We start from the raw sequence: 23,169 nt of genomic DNA, 5'->3' as shown, positions 1-23,169 counted from the left end.
TGTGAGAAATTAAATTCCAAAGTTCATAGACAAAAAGATAAAGAAACGTAGATCTTACGTCAGTGAGGTTTAGCTGTTAACTCTTTCATAAACGGACAAAGGAAAAAAGTTCAACGTGTAGTCGAAGGTGTACTATTTTACAACCGTGACTAGACTTATAATACAACAAAATAAAAAGAGTAATGATTTTTTTTTTGGTAAAAAAAAAGAGAGAGTATAAAAATTCTATAAAATGTATAAGTGGCTCCTCGCAAGATGCCAGGAGCAAGCCTACGTAAGCAATTTTCACCTAAAAGTTTTGAGATCGTAACCGACAAGGCCAAGTGACGTTATTTGTTGATGTAATAAACCCTAAAAAAGTATATTAAAACTAATTAGGAAACTAAATAATATAGTAATATCGTATACATATCTACTAGGTAATAACCCGCGCCTTGCGCGGAATGTGATTATTAGTTTTGTTATTTTTAATAAAAACATATTAAATCTGTTTAATCTGGATATTGGTTCGGTTTTAAATTATTTTTTGGTTTATTCTGTTATAATGTTTGATTTTTTAGTTTTTTCGGTAAAAACAAAAAATTATTATTATTTGTTTATTTTTATGTTATAAATTTTAGATAATCGTCATGTCGAACCAGTGGTTTCATATTATAGTTTGTAAACGGATAATAGTTCAAGAAAAAGAAAAGAAAATTATTAAGACTAATCATTTCACTACAATTTGGTCGGTAGTGAAAGAAGCATTAAGAAAAAAAAAATTTCAACTTCCAAAAAAAAAATAGATATTTCAGTAGTGGTAAATACTTATAAAGTATTCACATCAAGGTGCACATGTAAAAGTATATAAAAATAAATGACAAATATATAAAGATATTGTTAATTAATATTAATGACATTTTTGTTCTAAATAATACATGAAAGATAAAATTAAAATTAATTAAAAAGTAAAACGGCCTTGACATTAGTGAATTTTTTTATATAAAAAAATCAACTGTATCCGTAAATAGAGGTGGCACAGATCGAATATCCGAGTATTTGGAAACATTCATGTCGATTCAATCTTTAGCCACTTGGATAGTCGGTGATTATGATATCCGAAATGATTTAGAATTTTAAAGAATATCCGATTTGATCCGTAAATAAAATTTAAAAATTAATTGAAAATTTAATCATAACGTTTTATTACAAAAATAAAATATTATTTACTTTTTAAATTTTAATACCTAATATAGTAAATTTAATTTATAAAAATATTGTAAAACTTATATAAACTATAATATATATAACATATATATATATATAATTCTGTACATATATGTATATATATGCATATAATAGATCGAATTTGATAATCACTCTTAAAAATATTGGTATTTGTGATTTGCTTTTCTTTAATTGTATTTTAGTAATTGATTTGCTTCGTAAAGTTACGGATATCCATATTTTTTGGTTTAATTCAAAACGGATAACGAATTGAATCAAAACTTATAAATATTTTGCCCAACTTTATCGGTAAACAATAAAAATAATATATATATAGTTTAGCTTTTGATTCGTTATTTGTTTTGATTCGAACCGAAAAATCTAAAGTTTTATTGGAACCATACATATGAGTTTTATATTAAAAAAAAATACAAAATATATAGTGTGAACACATTTATGAATATAGTGTGAACGCATTAGCATATTTATTATCAAATCATTGTGAGGCTGCCACGTATCTATTATAGTGTGAATGCATTTATTACAATGCTTCTCCTTTAATATATAAGGGATGCTCATTTTCCTCTAAATTAATTAGATATTTTGTGGCATCTTCCTCGATAGTATTATAAATAGAGGCAATGGAGCAATGAAACCAAACCAGAGCAAACTTGCAAAGTCTCAAGATAGTAAGCAAAAAAAGAGTAAACACACAAATCTCTCTCTTGCGACACAAGCAACTAGTCTTGAGACACAAGCAACCTAAAAAAACATGCTTGATACCGCAGCTATATGGGGAATAACCGGCACGACGGTGACGAGCTTCATGTTCATATGGGCGATATACTCACAATACGTCCCTCGCCATCTCCGAAGCTACATAGAGAAATACGCATACAAGATGATCGGATGGGTCTCTCTCTACGTCCACATCAAGTTCAACGAGTACACAGACGAAGGTCTCAAAAGAAGCGAGAACTACGACGCGATACGCAACTACCTATCCACCAACTCCGCGGCTCGTGCCCTGAGGTTAAAGGCAGACGAATCCAAAAACAGCAAGGCCTTGGTGCTCAGCATGGACGACCACGAGGAGGTTGAAGATGTGTTTGATGGTGTGAAGGTGAAGTGGTATTCGAATGTGAAGGAGATTCAGACACAGTCTAGTGGTTATGGTCGAAGCAGCTCGGGCGAGAGAAGGTTCTTTACTCTTACTTTCCATAGACGACACAGAGGGATGATCATTGAGAGTTATATAACTCATGTTTTGAGAGAAGGGAGAGAGATAGGGTTGAGGAACAGAGAGAGGAAGCTTTTCACTAATAACTCGAGCTCAGAGTGGTATGCTTGGAGGTCAGGTAAGTGGAGTAATGTTCCTTTTCATCACCCCGCGACGTTCGAGACTTTAGCTATGGATCCTGAGAAGAAAGAAGGGATCAAGAAGGATCTGGTAAGGTTTAGTAAAGGGAAAGATTATTACAAGAAGGTTGGGAAGCCGTGGAAGAGAGGCTATCTCTTGTTTGGTCCGCCCGGGACGGGGAAGTCAACAATGATATCTGCAATAGCGAACTTCTTGGAGTATGATGTGTATGATCTTGAGCTAACCACCGTGAAGGATAACTCAGAGTTAAAGAAGCTGTTGCTTGATACTAAAGGCAAGTCTATTATTGTGATTGAAGATATTGATTGCTCACTAGATCTCACGGGGCAGAGAAAGAGTAAGAAGGAGGAAGGTGAAGAAGAAGAAGACGAGGAGGAAAAGAAGAAAGAGGAAGAGAAGAAGAAGAAGATGGAAGGTGAGAGACAGAGTAAAGTGACTCTCTCAGGGCTACTAAACTCCATCGATGGGTTATGGTCAGCTTGTAGTGACGAGAAGATTATTATATTCACGACCAACTTTGTGGACAAGCTTGATCCAGCGTTGATAAGGAGGGGAAGGATGGATAACCACATTGAGATGTCTTATTGTAGGTTTGAAGCGTTTAAGGTTTTGGCTAAGAACTACTTAGAGATTGAGACGCATGAGTTGTATGGAGAGATTGAGAGGTTGCTCGAGGAGACCGACGTGTCGCCTGCTGATGTTGCGGAGACTTTGATGCCGAAGTCTGATGAGGAAGATGCGGATGTTTGCATCAAGCGTTTGGTGAAGACTGTGGAGGAGGAGAAGGAGAAGGCAAAGAAGTTGGCTGAGGAAGAAGAGAAGAGTAAAGCAGAGAGGGAAGAGAGAAGGAGAAAGAAGAAAGAGGAAGCAGAGGAGAAGAAGAAGAAGAAGAAGAAAGAGGAAAAAGATAAGAAAGTTAAGGGTTCTGAAGAAAATAGTGACCTTCATGAGAGCAATGGTACCAACTAAGAAGATGCAAGGAAAATAATGTATTTTGTCTACCTCTGGTGTACCATGTAAGAATTATGATGTTATATAATTTTTTTTGTTATATTTAAAAGATTGATGTTTTATATTTCAATTAATGAAATATATTTTTGAATCTAATATAATTTTTATGTAAAAATAAAAGTTGTGAAACTTTATTGGAAAGAAAACGAAAATTTTAAAAATATTTTTTAAAAATATATATGTATGATTAACCTAAAACACCATTTAAAAAAAAAAACGGAAAGACTATAAAACCTGGTGCATGTTCCCAAGCTTACGTAAGATCTATTCCCCACCAAAAAGAAAAAAAAATGTTTAAGAATCAATGTATAGATAGACCTCAACGTGGCGTAATGCTAATTAATACCTTGATGGTTGATATAAAAAAAAATGTATGTATATAAGAAATTGTATGAATGCTCAGTAGTCGTTAGTACCAAAGCTTTTTTCTCAATAGCAACAAAACTTATACATTACCACTTAATTATTGCTTGGTTCATAACTGGTTAACAGTAACTACTCAGAAATCAGGATGGTCCACAGACCTAGCTTCAAAGCTCATATCTTCATGATGTGACCAACGAAAATGAAAACTACATGTGAACAAAATATGTTGAATACGGACCCAAGCTTCTAGTCTCCCTTAATAATACAAGAAATTTCATTATAATATATAAACATTTTAAGTATCAAAATAAAATGTAGTGGCCTTTCTGAGACCCTAGAAGTTGCGATAGGACTCATGAGTATAATATACAGAGAGTTAAAGGTTTAGAAATTATATGAATGCTCACTACCAAAGCTTTTTCTCAATAGCAACAAAACTTTTACATTACTACTTTATTGTTGCTTGGTTCAGAATTGGTTAACACTCACTACTCAGAAATCAGATTGGTCCACACATCTAGCTTCAAGACTTTAAGCTCATATCTTCATGATGTAACCAATGATACATGTGAACACAATATGTTGAATACGAACCCAACTTTCTAGCGTCCCTCAATACTACAATAAATTTCATTATAACATATGAACATTTTTATTATCAAAATAATATTAAACGCAGTGGCCTTTCTGAGACCCTAGAAGTTGTGACAGGAGTGTAATAATGGGAAAACGGCCTATTCATGCCCGAACTAGGGGTTGCTGAGAGAATACATACCTCAACTTTTACTGCAAGTCGAAACATACCTACACTAATCAAAAATTTAAAATTCATACCTGAACTATGGGTTGATAAAAAAATACATACCCCAACTCTTATTGCATGCCAAAACATACCTTAACTAATCAAAAATTTGAAATTTATGCCTAGTCTTTAGAAGTCAACGCTAATTTCAATCTATACTATTATTTTTGAAATAATTTTATAGCAACGGAGCTCTCACGTTAAAAAACAGAGTGGCTAAAGTTTATGTTATCCTTAATGAATTTTTATATATATTCTATTATATAATAATAAAAAATTATATTAAAAATCTTATATATTTTAAAAAATTATGATGATTCTTATATATTGTGTTGTTATCTTAAAATAATAGTTTACTATTGTAAAAGTAAAAAAAATTAAGAGACATGATTTTTGCAATATTATATTTTCTTAAAAATATATGATAATTCTTATATATTGTGTTGTTATCTTGAAATAATATTTTACTATTTTGAAAGTTAAAATTTAAGATAAAAATAATATCTAAGTAAATATTAATGGAGCAATATATTTGTATAAGGATATTTTCTAAGAAGTGATTTTAAGATATATTTGTATATATAAGAATTATCTTTTTTTTAAATATAATATTGTAAAAAATAACTTCTTTTAATTTTTTTACTTTTATAATAGTAAAATATTATTTTAAGATAACAACATAATATATAAGAATCATCATAATTATTTTTAAAAAATATATAAGATTTTTAAAATAAAATTCATTTTATTTAAAAATTCATTAAGGGTAACATAGAATTTAGCCAATCTAATTTTTAACGTGAGAGCTCTGTTGCGAAAAATTACTTCGCAAATAAAATTCATTTTATTATATAATAGAATATATATAAAAATTTATTAGGGGTAACATAGATTTTAGCTACTCTAATTTTTAACGGGAGAGCTCCGTTGCGAAAATTTACTTCGCAAATAATAGTATAGATTGAAATTGGCGTTGACTTCTAAAGACTAGGCATAAATTTCAAATTTTTGATTAGTTAAGGTATGTTTTGGCATGCAATAAGAGTTGGGGTATGTATTTTTTTATTGATCCATAATTCAGGCATGAATTTTAAATTTTTGATTAGTGTAGGTATGTTTTGACTTGCAGTAAAAGTTGAGGTATGTATTTTCTCAGCAATCTCTAGTTCGGGCATGAATAAGCCGTTTTCCCGTGTAATAATAGAGAGTTAATGGTTAAGAAGCAAAGAGACCAAACACAGAGCACAACTTAGACAAAGTCTCCAGAGAAATAAAAAAGAGAAGAGTTTCGTGAAACGCAAGCACAAAGATGCTTGAGACAGGAGCAAAGTGGAGCAATGTGACACCTTGAGAAGCATTAATACATGATCAATCTTAAAATACTCTTATACTAAAGAAAGCATTAACACATGATTAGTCTTAAAAATACTCATTAAACTAAATACTTAAAACATGATTAGTGATCTAGCAAAAGCAAACGATCCTTTCTTTCTAACTTTTCTTGTTGTAGAAGCAAACTAACTACTTCCTCTCCTCTTAATCTGCCGCCTTCTCCTTTACTTCCAGATCTGCCTTCTTCTTCATCTTCTTCTTCCTCCTAGCTTCCAACTCCGCTTTTTTCTCCTCCTCCTCCTCAGCTAACTTACTCGAGTTCTCCCTCTCTTCCTCCAAAGACTTAACCAAACGCCTAAGACAAACCTCAGCATCCTCTTCATCAGACTTAGGCATCAGATTCTCAGCAACATCAGCAGGAGACATATCTATCTCCTCCACCAACCTCTCCATCTCTCCATACAACTCATGCCACTCAATCTCCAAGTAGTTCTTAGCCAAAACCTTAAACGCTTCAAACCTACAATAACCCATCTCAATATGATTATCCATCCTTCCTCTCCTTATCAAAGCCGGATCAAGATTCTCCACAAAGTTGGTAGTAAACACCATAATCTTCTCATCACTACAAGCTGACCATAACCCATCAATAGCGTTTAGTAGCCCTGACAAAGTAACCTTACTCCGTTCTCTCTCAGATGATTCTTTCTTCTTCTTACCCTCTTCATCTTCTTCTTCTTGATCCTCATCTTCTTCCTTCTTCCTCTTCTGCCCGGTAACACCAAGGGAACAATCTATATCTTCAATCACAATTATAGACTTCCTTTTTGTATCCAACAACAACCTCTTCAAGTCTGAGTTATCCTTCACCGTCGTCAGCTCAAGATCATACACATCATACTCCAAGAAGTTCGCTATAGCAGAGATCATCGTAGACTTACCAGTCCCGGGAGGACCAAACAAGAGATAGCCTCTCTTCCAAGGCTTCCCAACCTTCTTCTAATAATCTTTTCCTTCACTAAACTTAACCAGATCCTTCTTGATCCCTTCTTTCTTCACGGGATCCATAGCCAAAGTCTCGAACGTAGCTGGATGATGAAAAGGAACGCTACACCATTTGCCTTCTTTAAAAGACCAACCGTGACTCTTGTTGTTGGTGTAAAGCTTCCTCTCTCGGTTCTTGAACTCGATCTTTCTCCCTTCTCTCAAAACGTGGTCGAGATAACTCTCGATGATCATCTCTCTGTGCTTCATGTGGAAGCTGAGAGTGAAGTACCTTCTCTCCTCAGAACCTGAGCTCGCGTTGGAGTGATCCTCACGCTTGCTCACGTGAGAAGACCATTTCACGTTCACACCGTTGAACACGTCTTCGACCGCTTCGCGGTCGTCCAAACTAAGCACCAGAGATTTGCTGCCTTTCTTCTCGTTGGCCTTGAGTCTTTTTGCACGGGCCGTTGACTTGGAGGACAAGTAGTTGCGGATGGAGTTGTAAGCTTCGCTCTTCTTGAGACCTGTGTACTCGTTGAACTTGATGTGAACAGAAGTAGACACCCATTTCATCAACTTGTAAACGTATTTCTCGATCAGGACTCGGAGCTGGTAAGGGAAGAACTGTTTGTAGATCGCCCAGAAGAACATAAGGCTTGTCATTGTGGAGCCTATGAACCCCCAAACTCCCCCGGTCTCACGCATCTTTGTGTGTTCAAGAAACTTTTTGCTTTCTTTCTTTTGGTTTCTCATGAGACTTTGCGACTAAACCACTTAACCACTCAATCTCTCTATTTATTTACTTGTAATACTTTTATTCACGAAATTTTCATGGTCTTGACTCTTGAGTACGAATTTGTCTGAAAGTATTATGCGATTTTCAAAGCGTTTTTTTAGAAATCAGCGATAAAGCACCAATCACGAGTTAGTTTTTAAATGCGGCTTCGTTGTAAATTGTAAAACAAATAAAAAACTCACTTGCAAAAAAATGACAAAATAAGCTAGTAAAGACAGTAACCAGCAGATATTAACCAGCGGTCTAGTGAAATCCACACTGGTTAGTATTAGCTTTTTTATTTTCGATCTTTTAAAACAATAATCTACTAATAATAGGAATCCTGATTAATTCCAAACATTGTGTGTGTTTTATAGGGATCACAATTCTTGTTAAAAGTTGTGTTTGTTCATTAAGGTGTCTTTTTATAAGAGATTGTGTCTCTTCTTTAATAAAAGTTGTGTTTGTTCACTAAGGTGTCTTTTTATTAAAAGTTGTGTCTCTTGTTAAATGTTGTGTTTTTTCATTAATCCAGATTAATTCCAAAGGTTATTAATAGATAAATATTTTTTTGAAAAAATAGAAAGTTGTGACTATTCGGATAAATATCTTTACAAATGAATACTTTTAAATTGAAAAGATGTGACTATTTAAATTGAAAAGATGTGACTATTCAAACAGATTTTTAAAATCTATAAATAGTCCATGTCTATACATTTCTCAAAGTAAAATTTTCAGTAATCTAACTAATAATAAAATGGTGAAAAAGGGTTCTATGCATTTAGTTATAAATTTTTAGAAGGTATTCAAATCAAACGTTGTCAACAAATTCCCAATTAATTCTGGAAGTCGTGTCTTTTTATTATAAAATATAATAAATTTTAAAATTGTCAAATTATTAAAGGACGTGTCTTTCTATAATTTGTATCTTTTTATTATGGTATTTTCAAAGCAAATTTGTTTTTCAATATGCAATTTAGATGTGTCTTTTCATCGTAGAATGTATTTTACATCCAAGAACTGTAGACTACGTATATTCTTTTTTTAATGTATTAGTTCAAATAGATGTGTCTTTCTATTATAAAAGTCAAAATAGCATAACTAATCCAAAAATTTTCTTTCTACAATTATTAGTTTTAAGAGTGTTTTGAAATATTTTAAAAGACAAATTACTTTTAAAAGATAGTTAAACCAGTAAGTATTTTTCTAGAATTATTAGTTTAAGAAATTATTTATCTCAAATTTGTGTACTTTCAACAAAGGGGCATCATTCTATTTTTAAATCAAAAGTTGTATCTTTTAGCAGTCATGATTTTCAAATCTATTTATATTTCTGTGTGAGATTATGTTATTTGTATACTTCGAAGTGTTGTGAATTTCTACGGTTGTGTCTTTTCAATATCCTTTATATACTGAAGTAGAAATTATTTGACCAATCAGATTTTACTCATGTGTTTACAATCCAAAAATTATAATTTTAGCACCTTCGTTGATCACAAATATTTTTCTGTAACTGCCAAAAAGATTAAATCCCTATTTTCACAAACTACCATCATCACACGATGAATTATGTAACTTCCAGTTATGTCAACTCCTTTTCTACATTTTCTCTGTCTTTTTTTGAACTTTACATTTTCTATGTCTTCTTATCTGCAGTTTCATCTTCTCTGGCTTTTGAGTGTCTCAAAGAAAATCGACAAAATTTTATGATTGCAGTATTCAAAGTTCATTCTTCTCATTTCCTCAAAAGAATATAAACTGAACATGTCATCAAAATATATTTCTATTTTGTAGATTAGTTTTTCACAAAAGGACAGAAAAATGAGAGCTTTATTATCACAAACCCGAAGTTACTTTTAACGTGAAAGAGGTATGCTTGTGATAAAAATGTATACCCATTTTATATTTAAAGTTATAATTTTAGAAATTTGTTTCAAAAGATGAGACTCAACTTTAATTGTAGACATTTCTTATATGGCAAAGAGATAGAATTTTATGTGAAACAGAAGTTAATGAAGAAATTTAAAAGGGAAGCTTATATCATTTTGTTTTCTACGTATTTATGTATACATTATTATACAATTTGGTAATTTTGCCGACATATATTCCAAACATGTAAACACATCTACAGGTAAATATTCATTTGAGATCTAATTATATTTGTACCTACATCACATTTTTGTGTCTTTTTGTCTTTTTACTTTCATTACTTTTTTTTATAATCTCAAAGGTTGTGTTTTTTATTATAAACGGTTGTGTATTTTCATTATAAAAGTAATATTAGTTTAAAACAATCTATAAAATGTTGTGTGACTTTATAATATATATATATATATATATATATATATATATATATATATATATATATATATATATAAGAGATTAAGGGTCTGACTGGTTCAAACGCAGCGGTTGCGGTTGCGGTTGCGGGAGTTTGTGGATGCGGGCAGTTGCGGTTTCTAGCGGTTTTAAGAGATTTGTACGACTGGTACTGCGGTTAAAAATTGGTGCGTTTGCGGGTGACTTATGACTGGTTAACTACCAAATGCGGTAACAGTCAAATAATAAATTAACAATATTTACATTTAATATAATTATAAAAATATCAAAAATCATAAAATTATAATAAATATAAAATTTATATTTAGAAAGTTATAATTTTAATTTTTGAAAATTTATTGAAATTTTTTTATTACAAAATTTTATAATATTAATTAAAATATAATAGATATATTTTAATATTTTCATAATTTCAATTTTAAATTTTTTATTAAATATTTTTACTTTTGTATATATATTGTTTTAAAAAAAAGAAAAAAATTTTACCCTTCCGCAACCGCAAACGCTAGCTGGAGTCAGCTTTTGGATTTATGAGATTTAGAGCGGTTTGAAGCGGGTTGAAGCGGTTTAGAGCGATTTGAATGATTGTTGCAAACCGCCGACAACCGCAACCAACCGCAAAAGCTGCGTTTGCGGGTGGTAGCGGGAAAACCAGTCGCCCCCTAAATTAATTTAAAATAATTATGTGTCTTTTTGTATGTAACTATCGAAAAAGTTGTAAAAATGTTTAGATGTGTTTTTCTGTTTAAAATACATTATTTTAAGTTGTTTCTTTTCATTATAAAAAAAAATTAGTTTAATTTTTTTGTTAGAGTATCCAGCTAGTGTCTTTATCTAATTATGTGTCTTTCATTATGCAATGTTTAAATGTATTTTCATTCTAACAACGTATTAATATGTGTTTATAGAAGGTTTTCATAATGCATTAGGTGTCTTTTTGTAATGATATGTTTTTTTTCAAAATATATTGTAATGTATTATCTTCAAATAATTACTTTACATTTTGAAGTTATAGCCCTTCCGTATAAATTTAAAAAAAAACTGTAAATAGTCCATATTCATGAGTTTCGTGTTGTGTGATTATGGGAGAGAATTTTCCAACTGGTTCGTGGAAAATATCATTTTATATACTATATTTTGTAAAAAAATTCTTAATCAACCAATTTTTTCAAATTAATTTTGATGAAATATAATTTATATATCGAACTAAATCAACTCTACATCTTGGAATATAACTTATCTTTTTCATTTGTAAAAATTTCTCGCTAAATGTAACTATGCTTTTTCCTAAATTTGAGCATTTTAACTACACCATGTAATCTTTTTTTACCATACATATATATTTTTATGTGGTTTCAAACAAATCATGAATTACCAAACAAGATCTCTTAACTTTATAAATTACATTATAAATTTAGTAAATGATTAAATTTATATTTTACCTGGTGTTGAAAATTTTATAAATTTATTATAGTTAATCTATAAATAAAATATAGATTTTTAATATTATTAATAAAGAAATATAGCTGCATGAAAAATAATTTTGTAACACATGTATTTTACTAAAAGCAATCATATAAAATATGACATATTATCTTTTACAAAATGAGTTCCCGTGCGATATCGCACGGGTTCCTTGCCTAGTTTTAATAATAAAACTCTATATAAAGATCTATTGAACAGTAGTAGAACATTCATTCTACACCTAAAAAATGTTTTAGAATTCAACTCTCTCAAATAAGTTGTTTTTCTCTACAACAAAAAAAGTAAAGTAAAGTAAAATTTTAATTAATTTAAGGCATTGGATTTAAATTAAACTGATAATATGGTTAATATATATTAAATAATTATATAGATTAATACAAATACATATTAATGTTATACTGATCTAATATAACTATTTTTAGTAAATTTAGTTAGTTTCTATGCATTTTAAATTAATGCAGTAGATCTTATTGAATGACTTTATATAGTGTATAGAAAAGTTAGTAGCGATGTGTACTTCTACATATACAAAATTAAATGATGTTTTATACGTACAACTATAACATGACAAAATCACAACCGGCTAATCTCATTAATTTAGTACTGTTTTAAATTTTGGGAGAACAACTTAAAAGTTGGACTAAACCAGTCTGTCGAAGCATGACTTATTCCTCTATTTGATTTAGATTTATGTTAAGAAACCATATTTGAGTTAAGCTGGAGAAATTAGTTACAGTTTTGGCCAAATTCGTCAAAATGGTGATCTAGTTCACTACTAAAAGAAATTTTTATAATATTTAAATTAAAAATAAAAAGTTGTAAATTAAATAATATATCACATTATATTTAATATTTATCAAGCGAAACCACAAAATGTTTTTACCAATCAAATATTGTTCGACATCATTTATTCTATTAAAACCACATTTATCAAGCCTAACATATGAACTATAATAGAACTGTGCCGTATTTTAATTATGCACCATTTATTTTACCTAATATGCGATTGCCAATTGAGACCCCAAAAGTATTCAAAGATTTTGGTTTATTTGCTCAAGTTATGAATATGCTAACTGATCTCGAAGCTAGGGTGTGGGGACCAAACTAGTTTCTGGTCCTGGCTACTTGTGGAAGAATCAAATACTGTATGTAACGTGGTGGTGATATAAGAATTTTTTTGGTGACTATGAGAATTCGTTTCACATAAAAGATTATTAGCAATTACCTCAAACCAAAGTTGTATTATTTACTCCTTGGTGGTTAAAACCAAGAGTCTTTCAGAAGTTTATAGTCGTTATAGTCTGTGATATCCACTAGACTAGTTAAACTTTTTTTTTCTATGGAAACATATACATTTGTTCAGGTAAGTCTTGGTCCGTTTGATTATGTGACAAAGAGATTCTCTACGGCCGAATCTGCAGAGATGAAATTATGCTAACTTGATCCTCAAGCAACCATCAGTCCTGCCACAAAGAACTGTATATACTCTTTTTGCCTTTTCTATTTTTTTTTGTTTTGGTATGGTCACAATTTTCTCTGGTTGGCTATCGGCTATCTCCCACTCCATTTTTTGAAAAAGACCTCGGAAGCTTATTTAGTGCAAGCGTGTTCATAAGAAAAAAAAAAAACAAATCTTACAGATTTGGCTGTTTTTTTGTTTGTAATGTTAGCGTAATTTAACTTGATCCAGTAAAATTCCAGCTATCTGATTTCAAGAAAAAAATGATCTACGAAAAAATATCAAACGAATATATATATATATATTGAATTCCTTGTACAATTTACAATGCCAGCTTTAGCCAGAGATGGGTCAATATCAGATTGGTCCCGATACGCATGACATTAAGTTTGATCTTTTTTTTTTTAAAGGTTCGAATTCATATCAAAAATATCTTTGAATTATTTCAGTCAAATTCGTACCCAAGATTCAAGTACGTAAATACAACATGTGTGACTTGAAAAACTTCTATAATAGAAAACGATTTTTTTCCTTTTTAAAGAAGTAAGTATATATATTTCACCATAAAAAGATAATTTATTAACTTCTTAATAACAGAACATTCAAAATTTAATAGGAGATAATATGGAATTTTCACTCAAAATGGAATACTTGAGATTTTTTTTTCTTGACATAATTTGAAACAAGATGATGAATACAAACAATGTCACAAATAATACGCTCAACATTATCGAGAGTAATAAATTAGAGAGCAACAAGAAACTTATAGGTCATCACTTTGAAGACCTGAAAAAAAAATACAAAAGGCAGAGAGCGAGAGAGAGAGAGACACACACAACGCAATCATGAGTCAAGATCAGAAGCTTCTTCTTCTTCAGAAAAAGAAAAGCAAAAGAAGCCTAATCGAAATCTTGATGGGATCCATCGTGAAGCCACTCTTCGGAGACAACTTAACGACAATAGGATCAAACATTGCTGGTCTACTCTTCATCATCGAAACCCTAAGGAGATACTTCCCTGGACAGCTCAAGGTCACGATCCAAGAACTCCTCGTCAACGCAATCCACCGCTTACCCTTTTTCAAGAAGTGTGCCGACAAGACTCTTGCCTTCTTCTCTCCTTACGCTCAGATCAGGTTCACAGAAATCGAGGAGTATAGATACAACTACGCTTACCCTGCCATCAAGACCTACCTTGGCGCGCAAGTTAACCCTCAAGTGAAGAATCTCAAGGGTAGCCAGATGAGGGGGAGAAAGTCTTTGGATTTCAAACGCGATGATGATAAACTCGAGGATGAGTATGAAGGTGTGAAGGTGTGGTGGGAGGTTGTTAAATTCAATGATGGGGCTAACATTTGTAGGCTTACTTTCCACAGAAGTAACTGGGAGGTTGTGACTGGTTCCTACTTGAAGTACGTTGTGGAGGAAGGTAAGTCCATTGAAGAAAAGAAGAAGAAGGTCAAGATCTTTATGAACAATCCAAGCCTTAACTGGGAGATGTCTACGATGAATCTATGGAGTAGCATTGACTTTGAGCATCCAGCGACGTTTGACACAATGGCTATGGATCCAAAGAAGAAAGATGAGATTATAAATGATCTTTTAGCGTTTAGAGAGGGTGAAGAGTATTATAAGAAGATTGGGAAAGCTTGGAAGAGGGGCTACTTGCTGCATGGACCTCCAGGGACAGGCAAGTCCACGATGATCGCAGCTATGGCGAATCTAATGAGCTATAGTATCTATGATCTTGAGCTAACTTCGATAGGGAACAACTGGGAGCTCAAGAAGCTGTTGCTAGGTACTACTAGTAAGTCGATTATTGTGATTGAGGATATAGACTGTTCCTTGGACATCACGGGAGAGAGGGGAGTTAAGGAAGATCAGATCAATGCAGAGATTAAGAAAGTGAAGAAGAAGAATGCAGTTACACTCTCTGGGTTATTGAACTTCATAGATGGGATTTGGTCGGCTTGTGGACAAGAGAGGATACTTGTGTTTACAACGAACCATTTGGGGAAACTTGACCAAGCTTTGATCAGAAGAGGTCGGATGGATATGCATATAGAGTTGTCTTATTGCAGATTTGAAGCGTTCAAGATTCTTGCCAAGAACTATCTGAATCTTGATTCGCATCTCTTGTTTGGTGAGATTGAGACGTTGCTTGAAGAAACGAATATGACACCGGCTGATGTTGCGGAGAACTTGATGGTGAAAGATGGTGAATCTGGTGTTGATGGACCACTCAAGGGTTTGATCCGAGCTTTGGAACAGATGAAGTTGAACCAACATTCAAATGAACAACAGAAGGAGAGTAACAAATAAATAGTATTAGCTGTTTTGTCATCTGCTTTGAGATCAGTGTTTCATTATGTTTTTACCATCAATTGTAGCTTGTAAAATCGAATTTAATAGCCGCTTTGAAATTAGTGTTTGTTATTAGTACTTCACACCTTACATTTTACAGATCATATATAGAGATTTCCAAAAAAAGTAAACACAAAAAAACACAATGTTTTGACGTGTGAAGAAAGTAATCTCAAGTGAATTTCTGTGAATTCCATATGTTCTTGTCTCTGTTTTCATTCTTTGTTGTGTGTTTAGTATGGATTATCTTTGGGCTTAAGTCAAGAGTTGGGACAGAAGATCTAGGAAATGTAATTAGTCTCATAAGTATAAACAAAGCCTCCTAAATCATATTCCCAAGAGAAACCCAATATTTAAAACTACCAAATTCCAAGTTTCAATAGATTTAGCTCTAGGCCAAGCCAATAATGTGAGTAATCAATCGATCAGCCTAGTGATGGGTTTTGGGTCAAACCCACCCAGCTTGACCAGCCAGCCAGCCAATGCACGGGTTAAGTGATGTTTTTGATTAAAAAAATATGACGTGTTTAACCCGCAAGAAGAAAATATAAAACCCGCACTCATCCTGCTTAAACTCTTGGGTGATCACTAGACCAGCAGATAATATTAATAGTAAAAATAATTATTATTTTTATAATTAAAATTAAATAAATAATTTTAATTTTTTAAAATAGTTTTTTCTCATAAATAATAGTTTTTTATTTTTTTATTATATATTATTGCAGGTTGACGGGTATCCACAATTGAATTTAGCTGACCCGCCAAGCATAAGGGACGGTGGGTTCCTTCGACTATAACCTTCTTCAATGGTTCACTTTATTGTTTTATTCAGAATAGAAGAGACTATAACCTTCTTCAATGGTTCACTTTATTGTTTTATTCAGAATAGAAGAACTCTATAGTAGAATTGAAATATATTTCAGTGATACTTTACTTTATATTGAAAAATAGAAGATAACATAAAATAACTGAATTGTTTTATTTATAAAGTAAATCTAATTTTATTCTGTTATAGAGTAAAATATAAAGTATAATTGAAATATTTTTATTTTAAACTCTCTTTTTACCAACAGCAACGCAACAGAGGGAATATTGATCCGAAGACCTGAAAAGAAAGAGAAAGCGTAAGGATTAAAGTAGTAACTGGATCTGCTTGATTTCGCCGGTACGAGCCTGCGAGTGGATAGGTCGACACCACTCCCTTCCACCAGCTCGCCTTCACCGCCACTGAAGTGCCCTGAAAGCTCTAGTCAGACGCCGTCCTCAAAGCAGGCAGAAGCCAGAGAAAAGGGGACCAATGGTACAGATATAGAGCTAATCGGCTCCAAAACCCTAATCTAAAAAATTATCATTGAAGCATCTAACTGATAATTTACCTCAACTTTTGATGGCAAAATAACAGCCTAGCTTTCAATAGACGACTTCAATAGTAGTCATACAATATTTGAGTTGAAACAATGAAAAACGAAAAGAATTTGGAGGATTTTGTCTCTATTTTCTCGATCAACTAAGAAGAAAATGATGAACTCCTTAATATGACATTGTTTTCTTCCGCTCAACAATTTTGGGCCATCATTTTCAACATTTGGCCCAATTTTTTAAAGTCTTAACCCATAAAGTATTGATTTTTTCAACGGTCCGTTTTGTGATGAAGCTAACTAATCAGCCACCTAATCATCATACTCATCGTCCGATACTTTAAAAGAGTTAAAGATAAATCATGAATTAGCGTCGATTTTATAAATCCATGTATGTAATTCAAATTAATGTAGAGTATAGAAATGTTTTTGTGTACATATAGAGTTACTTATATTTTTTCAGCAACTCGTAGTTCAGACATAAGCCATTTTTCCGTGGATGGTACTGGGTTTAAAACTTGTGTAATATATATATATATTGAGTTTTGTTTGTCTCTCTTGTATTCCTATGTATACGTAATCATATGATGTAAGGATCCGATTGTCATCTAAGCGCAGGTCATACGCATTAGGTCATATACTTGTTAAAGAAATAATATATGTTACTATCCAGTTTGAAAATCTTTACCTAAAGAAAGTTGGATATCAAAACGTTTTTAGTCCACCACTACATGTCACTTTATCAGATAAACAATTATGTAATTCAGACTCCTTTTGGCATTTACTGGTATACTAGTTTTTAGGCCCGGCCATTTTACTCGGACCGAAAATTCGAATCAAAATCGACTCGAAAATACCCAACTCGAAACCTAACCGAAAATTTACAAATACTTATTAGATCCAAAAGTAATTTACCCCAAAAAAACCGGAACCAAAAAGAACCGTCCGAATAGACCTGAACCCGAAAAAACTTACCCAAATAGATCCAACCCGATAAAAACTGATTCATACCCAAGTTAAAAATATGAATATCCAAAACTATGATTTTTTATATTCTATTTTTTTATATTTTATTTTATGATTTAGTTGAATTTGTTTTTGTTAAGAATCTTTGATATTATTTTTGTAACATTTTTCAAGAAATATGAAGAATCAAATGTAAAATTTAGAGTTTAAAAATATTTTATTTTAATTATTAATAATTTATTTTAAGTTATTTTGTAAAAATTTAGATATATATGATAGATTTCAACTAAATTTAATGGAGGTTTGGGTAATTCGTGTCCTTATATTGAATATCCGAATCCGATCCACACATGTTATGGATCCGAAAATTATAGGTATTTTACGGGTATTTTAATTATAGACCCGAACAGATCTGAGAAGAACCCTCCTAAACCCGAAAAAGAACCGATCCGGACCAAAAATTTACTAATACGGTAATACCTATAGGATCTAAATGTTTAGGACCCGAAAGATCCGGATCCGAAAAAATCGGTTCGAACCCAACCCAAACGCCCAAACGCCCAGCCTACTAGTTTTTATGGACGCTACTTTTACTTATATTGAATAACTTTATGATGAAATTGACGGTGAAACCATGGCTATTTTCCGTCTTTGTTTAGTTATTTTCTTCTTTTTTTCCAGCAAAAACTGTAAATAATTAGTGGTTAGGTAGTTTCCAAGTGTGATCTCATAACATCTACTCCATCCGTTCCTAAAAGATAGACTTTTAGAGTTTTTACACATATTAAAAAACACATTAAATCGCTATAATAAATTTATCGTTTTCTGTAATTTTCAATTTTCAACAACTTTTAACCAATAATAATCTAATAAAACCAATTAATTTTCTTAAAGTTTGCAATTTTTTCATTGAAAACATAGAATATACATCTTTTTGAAACAAATATTTTTTTTCAAAACATGGATCATTTAGGAACAGAGGGAGTATAATACAAAATTGATAGAGACTTCGCAAGTAAAATTTTGTTATAAATGTCATAAGCTCTTGTATGCCAGAACCACTATATCTTCTTCCCCAACATTAACCTTCCTTTCTGATCAAAATCCCAGCTTAATCTCATCTCAGAAACCTTCCTTCTAGTTCACGGAACCTAAATAAACCTATTCCAAAACCCTAAAACAGAGATTCGAGAGAAGGAATGGTGATGATGGGTCTTTTCAAACCTACTCCATTAAAGAAAATAAGAAGAAGGTTAACCTTTTTATGAAGAATCCAAGTTCAGAGGCAGAGAGCGAGCGAGAGATAGAGAGAAACACAACGCAATCATGAGTCAAACCAGTGTGAGAAAAGATCAGAAGCTTCTTCTTCTTCAGACAAAGAAAAGCAAAAGAAACCTAATTGAAATCTTTATGGGATCCATCGTTAAGCCAATGTTTGGAGATAACATAACAACTATTGGATCAAACATTGCTGGTCTACTCTTCATCATTGAAACTCTTAGGAGATACTTCCCTTTACATCTCAAGATCACGATCCAAGAACTCCTCGTCAACGCAATCCAACGGTTACCCTTTTTCAAGAAGTGTGCTGACAAGACTCTTGCCTTCTTCTCGCCTTACGCTCAGATCAGATTCAGAGAAATCGAGGAGTATAAACATAACTACGCTTACTCAGCCATCAAGACCTACCTTGGCGCACAAGTTAACTCTCAAGTGAAGAATTTCAAGGGGAGTCAGGCGAGGGGGAGAGAGTCTTTGGATATCAAACGGGACGATGATAAAGTTGAGGATGAGTATGAAGGTGTGAAGATTTGGTGGGAGGTTCTAAAACCCACGGACGGTGTTAAAATGTGTAGGCTTACTTTCCATAGAAGTAACCTGGAGGTAGTGACTGGTTCCTACTTGAGATACGTTGTAGAGGAAGGCAAGTCCATTGAAGAAAAGAAGAAGAAGAAGGTTAAGCTCTTTATGAATAATCCAAGCCCTAACTGGAAGATGTTTACGATGAATCTATGGAGTAGCATTGACTTTGAGCATCCAGCAACGTTTGACACAATGGCTATGGATCCAAAGAAGAAAGATGAGATTATGAGTGATCTTTTAGCGTTTAGAGATGGTGAAGAGTATTATAAGAAGATTGGGAAAGCTTGGAAGAGGGGCTACTTGTTGCATGGACCTCCAGGGACAGGCAAGTCCACTATGATTGCAGCTATGGCGAATCTAATGAGTTATAGTATCTATGATCTTGAGCTAACTTCGATAGAAAACAACTGGGAACTCAAGAAGCTGTTGCTAGCTACTAGTAGTAAGTCAATCTTTGTGATTGAAGATATAGACTGTTCCTTGGACCTCACGGGAGAGAGGAGAGTTAAAGAAGATCATCAGAGCAACGCAGAGATCAAGAAAGAGAAGAAGAAGAATGCAGTTACGCTCTCTGGCTTGTTGAACTTTATAGACGGGATATGGTCGGCTTGTGGACAAGAGAGGATACTTGTGTTCACAACGAACCATTTGGGGAAACTTGACCAAGCTTTGATTAGAAGAGGTCGGATGGATATGCATATAGAGTTGTCTTATTGCAGATTTGATGCGTTCAAGATTCTTGCCAAGAACTATCTGAATCTTGATTCGCATCTTTTGTTTGGTGAGATTGAGACTTTGCTGGAAGAAACGAATATGACGCCGGCTGATGTTGCGGAGAACTTGATGGTGAAAGATGGTGAATCTGGTGTTGATGGATCACTCAAGGGTTTGATCCGAGCTTTGGAACAGATGAAGTTGAACCAACATTCAAATGAACAACAGAAGAAGATTAAGTATTTAACCAAATAATAAGATTCTAGTAGTTTTACCATCTGCTTTGATATTAGTGTTTTATTATGTTTTATAGCCACCAATTTCTAGCTTGTAAAACCAAACTTGTGGAATTAAATAGCGGCTAGGAAATTAGTGGTCTATTTGAAGTGTGAAGAAAGTAATTCCTCAAGTGAAGTTCTGTGTGTCATATGTTTTTTTGTCTATTTTAATTCCTTGTTGTGTGTTTACTATGGATTATCTTTAGAGCTTTAGTCAAGAGTTGAGACAAATGATTTAAGCAAATGTAATTAATCTCATAAGTATAAACACAATCTCCTAATCTCATCTTCAAGAGGAGAAACCCTATTTCAAACTACCAAAGTCCAAGTTTCAATAGATTTAGCACTAGGCCCAGCCAATAATGAGAGTAATCAATCGATCAGCCCTGACGAGTTTGGTATTTTAAGATTGTCAGTAAGAAACTGCATCTAAGAGGAAACGTCCAAGCACTGACGGTCTCGTTCTTGGTTCAGTGGACTAAGTATCTAACCACTCCTTACTTGTCTCTGTCCGTACTTATAATAATAATAGCCGTCTTCCTAACATAAAAAGACTCCTTCCTTTGAAACTTACACGCTGATGTAGCGAAAGCTTTATATAATAAAACTGAATACAAAGTTAAAGACTGTATATATAATAAAACTATAAAACCTTAAAACAATAAAGATAATTATCTAAATTTAATAAAATAAACAATAAGATATTTGAAAATATTCCAAAATACTTATCCACGATTACATGAATCACGAGAAATCATCAAATTTGTAATTTTTAGGGTTTTGTTGTTTTGTTTCTCTTGCCAAAGTTCATTAGCTGCGATTATACAATACTATGGGGATTCGGATTCCTATACTACTGGTTGGAGACGTGACTAGGCGCTATCGAATTACATTCCGAGAACTGGTTAAATAAGTAGTATACCTTACTATTCAACTAGGATAAGACCCGCGCCTTGCGCAGGATTAAGTTATTATTTTTATTATATTTTGTAGAATGAAACAATAGTTAGGCTTCATTTGGATTAGGGGTGTTAAATAATCTACCAAATTTGCACTTTCCTTAGTTAGAAGCTACGAAATTACCTAATATGATTAACGTATATATGAAAATTAATTATTATGAATAATAAATATTTGATAACAATTATGGTATATAGTATAATTTATATATATATATATATAAATATATATGTTTTATTATTAAATGATATTTTTTACTCATATGGTTTTAAAATAATGTGTATCTTCTTATAATATTAAATAAAAGTTCATATTAATACAATTTTATGATCATTTGTAACTTATTATGACAAAAAAATAATCTATTGATCACAAAATTTTCAGAGTGGAGATCTTCAAATTTCTAATAATTTATAAACGTTTTGAAAAATTCAAAATATAACATATAAGAAAAAATATAAATGTTTTTATTATATATTTAATGTGATTTTTTAATATCTTTTAATAATATAAAATTAAAAAATAACTAAGTTACAAAAATTGTTATCAATTATTTATTATTCATAATAATTAATTTTCACATATACGTTAATCATATTAGGTAATTTCGTAGCTTTTATTTAAGAAAAGTGCAAAACATTTTTGGCAAGTTATTTATCAATTCGATAGATAATTTAATAAAAAGTGTAATATAAGTTAAGATAGACCAACCTATTTTTCTAAGAATAGTATATTTTATATAGTTATTTATTAAATAAAAATTTATAATCATACGGTTCTATGATCATTCTTATCGTTTTATAACAAAATATTTAAATCATCGATACCAAAATTTTCACTCTGAAATCTTTAATAAGTTTATAATTTACCAATGTTCTTGCAAATTCATTGAATGTTTTAATATTAAAATATTTATGTAATCTTATGGTATATAGTGTTTAATCTATATATATATATTTATTTTATTATTAAATGATATTTTTTACTCATATGGTTTTAAAATCATGTGTATCTTCTTATAATAAAAATGTTAAACCATTGATCATTAATTTTTAACATAATAATTTTAATAGTTTTAGTCATTTATTGTCGTTTTTAAAAATTCAAAATATAACATATACGAAAAAATCTAAATTTTACTTTTATAGCTAATTTGATTGTTTAATTTATTTTAATAATATAAAATTAAACAAAAAATGATGGAGGAGATATAAATTGTTATCAAATCTTTATTATTAAAATCATTAATTGTCATATATATATATATATTAGTCATTTATGGTAATTCCGTAGGTTTTATTTATGGAATGCAAATAGCATATCATATCATTATATCATATAGTTTGACCAACTTATGTATCTAACAACATATAAAAATCGAATGTGGACCTACTTATTTTTCAATTGAATATAATTGACTACCTAATTGAGTGCCACCTATGCATTGGGGCCTCTTTTAATTAATACAAAATTGAGGTTATATATTTTCAAATGTTCCTCAATTAATATATAAGGGATTAGAA

General features: G+C 31.7%; 5 protein-coding genes across 6 annotated transcripts; 3 read left to right on the top strand and 2 right to left on the bottom strand.

The window, feature by feature from the left end:
• Positions 1–1,795: 1,795 nt before the first annotated feature.
• LOC125575941 (AAA-ATPase At3g28510-like) lies at positions 1,796–3,686 on the top strand. Of its 2 annotated transcripts, XM_048735344.1 has the most exons (2): positions 1,796–2,651; positions 3,358–3,686. In XM_048735344.1, exons 1-2 carry the CDS (start codon positions 1,979–1,981, stop codon positions 3,573–3,575), a joined length of 891 nt encoding a protein of 296 aa, XP_048591301.1. In that variant the 5' UTR covers positions 1,796–1,978; the 3' UTR covers positions 3,576–3,686. The 2 variants fall into 2 exon arrangements, with proteins under 2 accessions (XP_048591301.1, XP_048591300.1); XM_048735343.1 differs by having other exon boundaries at positions 1,796–3,686.
• Positions 3,687–5,964: 2,278 nt separating this feature from the next.
• Positions 5,965–7,855, bottom strand: LOC106352354 (AAA-ATPase At3g28510-like). The gene has a single exon (XM_048735342.1). It carries the CDS (start codon positions 7,836–7,838, stop codon positions 7,098–7,100), a length of 741 nt encoding a protein of 246 aa, XP_048591299.1. The 5' UTR covers positions 7,839–7,855; the 3' UTR covers positions 5,965–7,097.
• On the bottom strand, positions 6,303–7,028 carry LOC125610031 (AAA-ATPase At3g28510-like). Its single transcript, XM_048781683.1, has 2 exons — positions 6,890–7,028; positions 6,303–6,730 (listed from the first exon to the last, which is right to left on the bottom strand). The coding sequence occupies exons 1-2, from the start codon at positions 7,026–7,028 to the stop codon at positions 6,303–6,305; spliced, it is 567 nt and encodes a 188-aa protein (XP_048637640.1).
• A 6,080-nt stretch (positions 7,856–13,935) lies between the features above and the next one.
• LOC106352350 (AAA-ATPase At3g28570, mitochondrial-like) lies at positions 13,936–15,585 on the top strand. The gene has a single exon (XM_013792001.3). The coding sequence runs from the start codon at positions 13,990–13,992 to the stop codon at positions 15,463–15,465; it is 1,476 nt and encodes a 491-aa protein (XP_013647455.2). The 5' UTR covers positions 13,936–13,989; the 3' UTR covers positions 15,466–15,585.
• Positions 15,586–18,862: 3,277 nt separating this feature from the next.
• Positions 18,863–20,822, top strand: LOC106352349 (AAA-ATPase At3g28570, mitochondrial-like). Its single transcript, XM_013792000.3, has one exon. It carries the CDS (start codon positions 19,158–19,160, stop codon positions 20,661–20,663), a length of 1,506 nt encoding a protein of 501 aa, XP_013647454.2. The 5' UTR covers positions 18,863–19,157; the 3' UTR covers positions 20,664–20,822.
• The last annotated feature ends 2,347 nt before the right edge of the window (positions 20,823–23,169 follow it).

This window comes from Brassica napus, chromosome A6 (assembly GCF_020379485.1).
Source record: "Brassica napus cultivar Da-Ae chromosome A6, Da-Ae, whole genome shotgun sequence".
Taxonomy (NCBI): Eukaryota; Viridiplantae; Streptophyta; class Magnoliopsida; order Brassicales; family Brassicaceae; genus Brassica; species Brassica napus.
The sequence above is the reverse complement of the archived record's forward strand: the minus strand, read 5'-3'. Positions and strand labels throughout refer to the sequence as shown.

Bases quoted from the DNA above. Each gene is read 5' to 3' on its own strand.
- LOC125575941 (XM_048735343.1), top strand. From the start codon at position 1,979: ATGCTTGATACCGCAGCTATATGGGGAATAACCGGCACGACGGTGACG.
- LOC125610031 (XM_048781683.1), bottom strand. From the start codon at position 7,028: ATGATCTCTGCTATAGCGAACTTCTTGGAGTATGATGTGTATGATCTT. The intron at 6,731-6,889 runs GTTCCCTTGGTG...GGTTATGGTCAG, and splicing joins TGTGATTGAAGATATAGATT to CTTGTAGTGATGAGAAGATT.
- LOC106352354 (XM_048735342.1), bottom strand. From the start codon at position 7,838: ATGAGAAACCAAAAGAAAGAAAGCAAAAAGTTTCTTGAACACACAAAG.
- LOC106352350 (XM_013792001.3), top strand. From the start codon at position 13,990: ATGAGTCAAGATCAGAAGCTTCTTCTTCTTCAGAAAAAGAAAAGCAAA.
- LOC106352349 (XM_013792000.3), top strand. From the start codon at position 19,158: ATGAGTCAAACCAGTGTGAGAAAAGATCAGAAGCTTCTTCTTCTTCAG.